The sequence below is a fragment of the Mesitornis unicolor genome, unplaced genomic scaffold (genome assembly GCF_000695765.1).
Source record: "Mesitornis unicolor isolate BGI_N332 unplaced genomic scaffold, ASM69576v1 scaffold9581, whole genome shotgun sequence".
In the NCBI taxonomy this organism is placed as follows: Eukaryota; Metazoa; Chordata; class Aves; order Mesitornithiformes; family Mesitornithidae; genus Mesitornis; species Mesitornis unicolor.
Genome location: NW_010163112.1, coordinates 17,344 through 18,144, shown reverse-complemented (window position 1 = coordinate 18,144; position 801 = coordinate 17,344). Strand labels below are relative to the sequence as shown.

The window sequence follows — 801 nt, the reverse complement described above, 5'->3', positions numbered from 1 at the left end:
TATAGTATTTGTATAAAAGAGACAAAAAAGGGTACAGAAACGAGTAACTGGGGGAAGAGAGCAGTCAGGGAAAGGAGGAGAGTGAAGGAAAGATCAGGTAACAAACAAACAAACAAACAAAAACACCAAACGAGGCTGCAAAAGGTAAAGCACATGACACATCCTTGAGCGAACACACGTCCCGTACTACCCCGCTAAAGGCAGGAAAAGCCGCTGAGTGCCGTGGCTCAAGTCTGAGGGCCAGACAGGTAAAAACCACCTGATTTTGAAGTATTTTTAACACCAGGCAGTTGTGAGGGTGCGTCATATTTTGCACTCCCATTACAAAAACCCAGGCACGAAGAGCCACACAGGAGCTGGTTCACTCCCCTTTACACGGCAGTGCCGTTTAACACCGCCTGAGCTTCACAGTCATGCAGCGGTGGGGGCGGGCCGCTCCCCCGCCTTTAGTCCGGCCCGGCAGCCCCACCGCTCGCCGCCTGGGGGCGCTACGCAGGTGCCGGTAAGCGGCCGTTCTGGGACTTCCGCCTCGTTGGTGCTGACGGTGGCGGCCTGAGCGGTAGCGGTGGTCTGAGCGGTGGTGGCGTGAGAGGCGGCCTCGGTTGCAGCGGCGGCTTTTGCCCCTTCCTCGCCGCACCATGCCTACCGTGGAGGAGCTCTACCGCAACTACGGGATCCTAGCGGACGCCACTGAGACGGCGGGCCAGGTGCGGCGTTGCTGCGGCCTGCAAGGCCTCAGTAGGCCTCGGGCTTGAGTAGCGCGGCGGCGCCACCGCCGCAGGGAGTTCCGGGCTAGGCCGG

General features: G+C 59.6%; 1 protein-coding gene across 1 annotated transcript in view; it reads left to right on the top strand.

Moving 5' to 3' along the window:
• Window positions 1-506: 506 nt before the first annotated feature.
• The window catches only part of API5 (apoptosis inhibitor 5), a 15,165-nt gene continuing 14,870 nt past the window's right edge, over window positions 507-801 (top strand). The window contains exon 1 of the mRNA XM_010193825.1: window positions 507-707. Coding sequence (XP_010192127.1) covers window positions 639-707 — 69 coding nt within the window. The 5' untranslated portion in view covers window positions 507-638. The remainder of the gene's footprint in view (window positions 708-801) is intronic.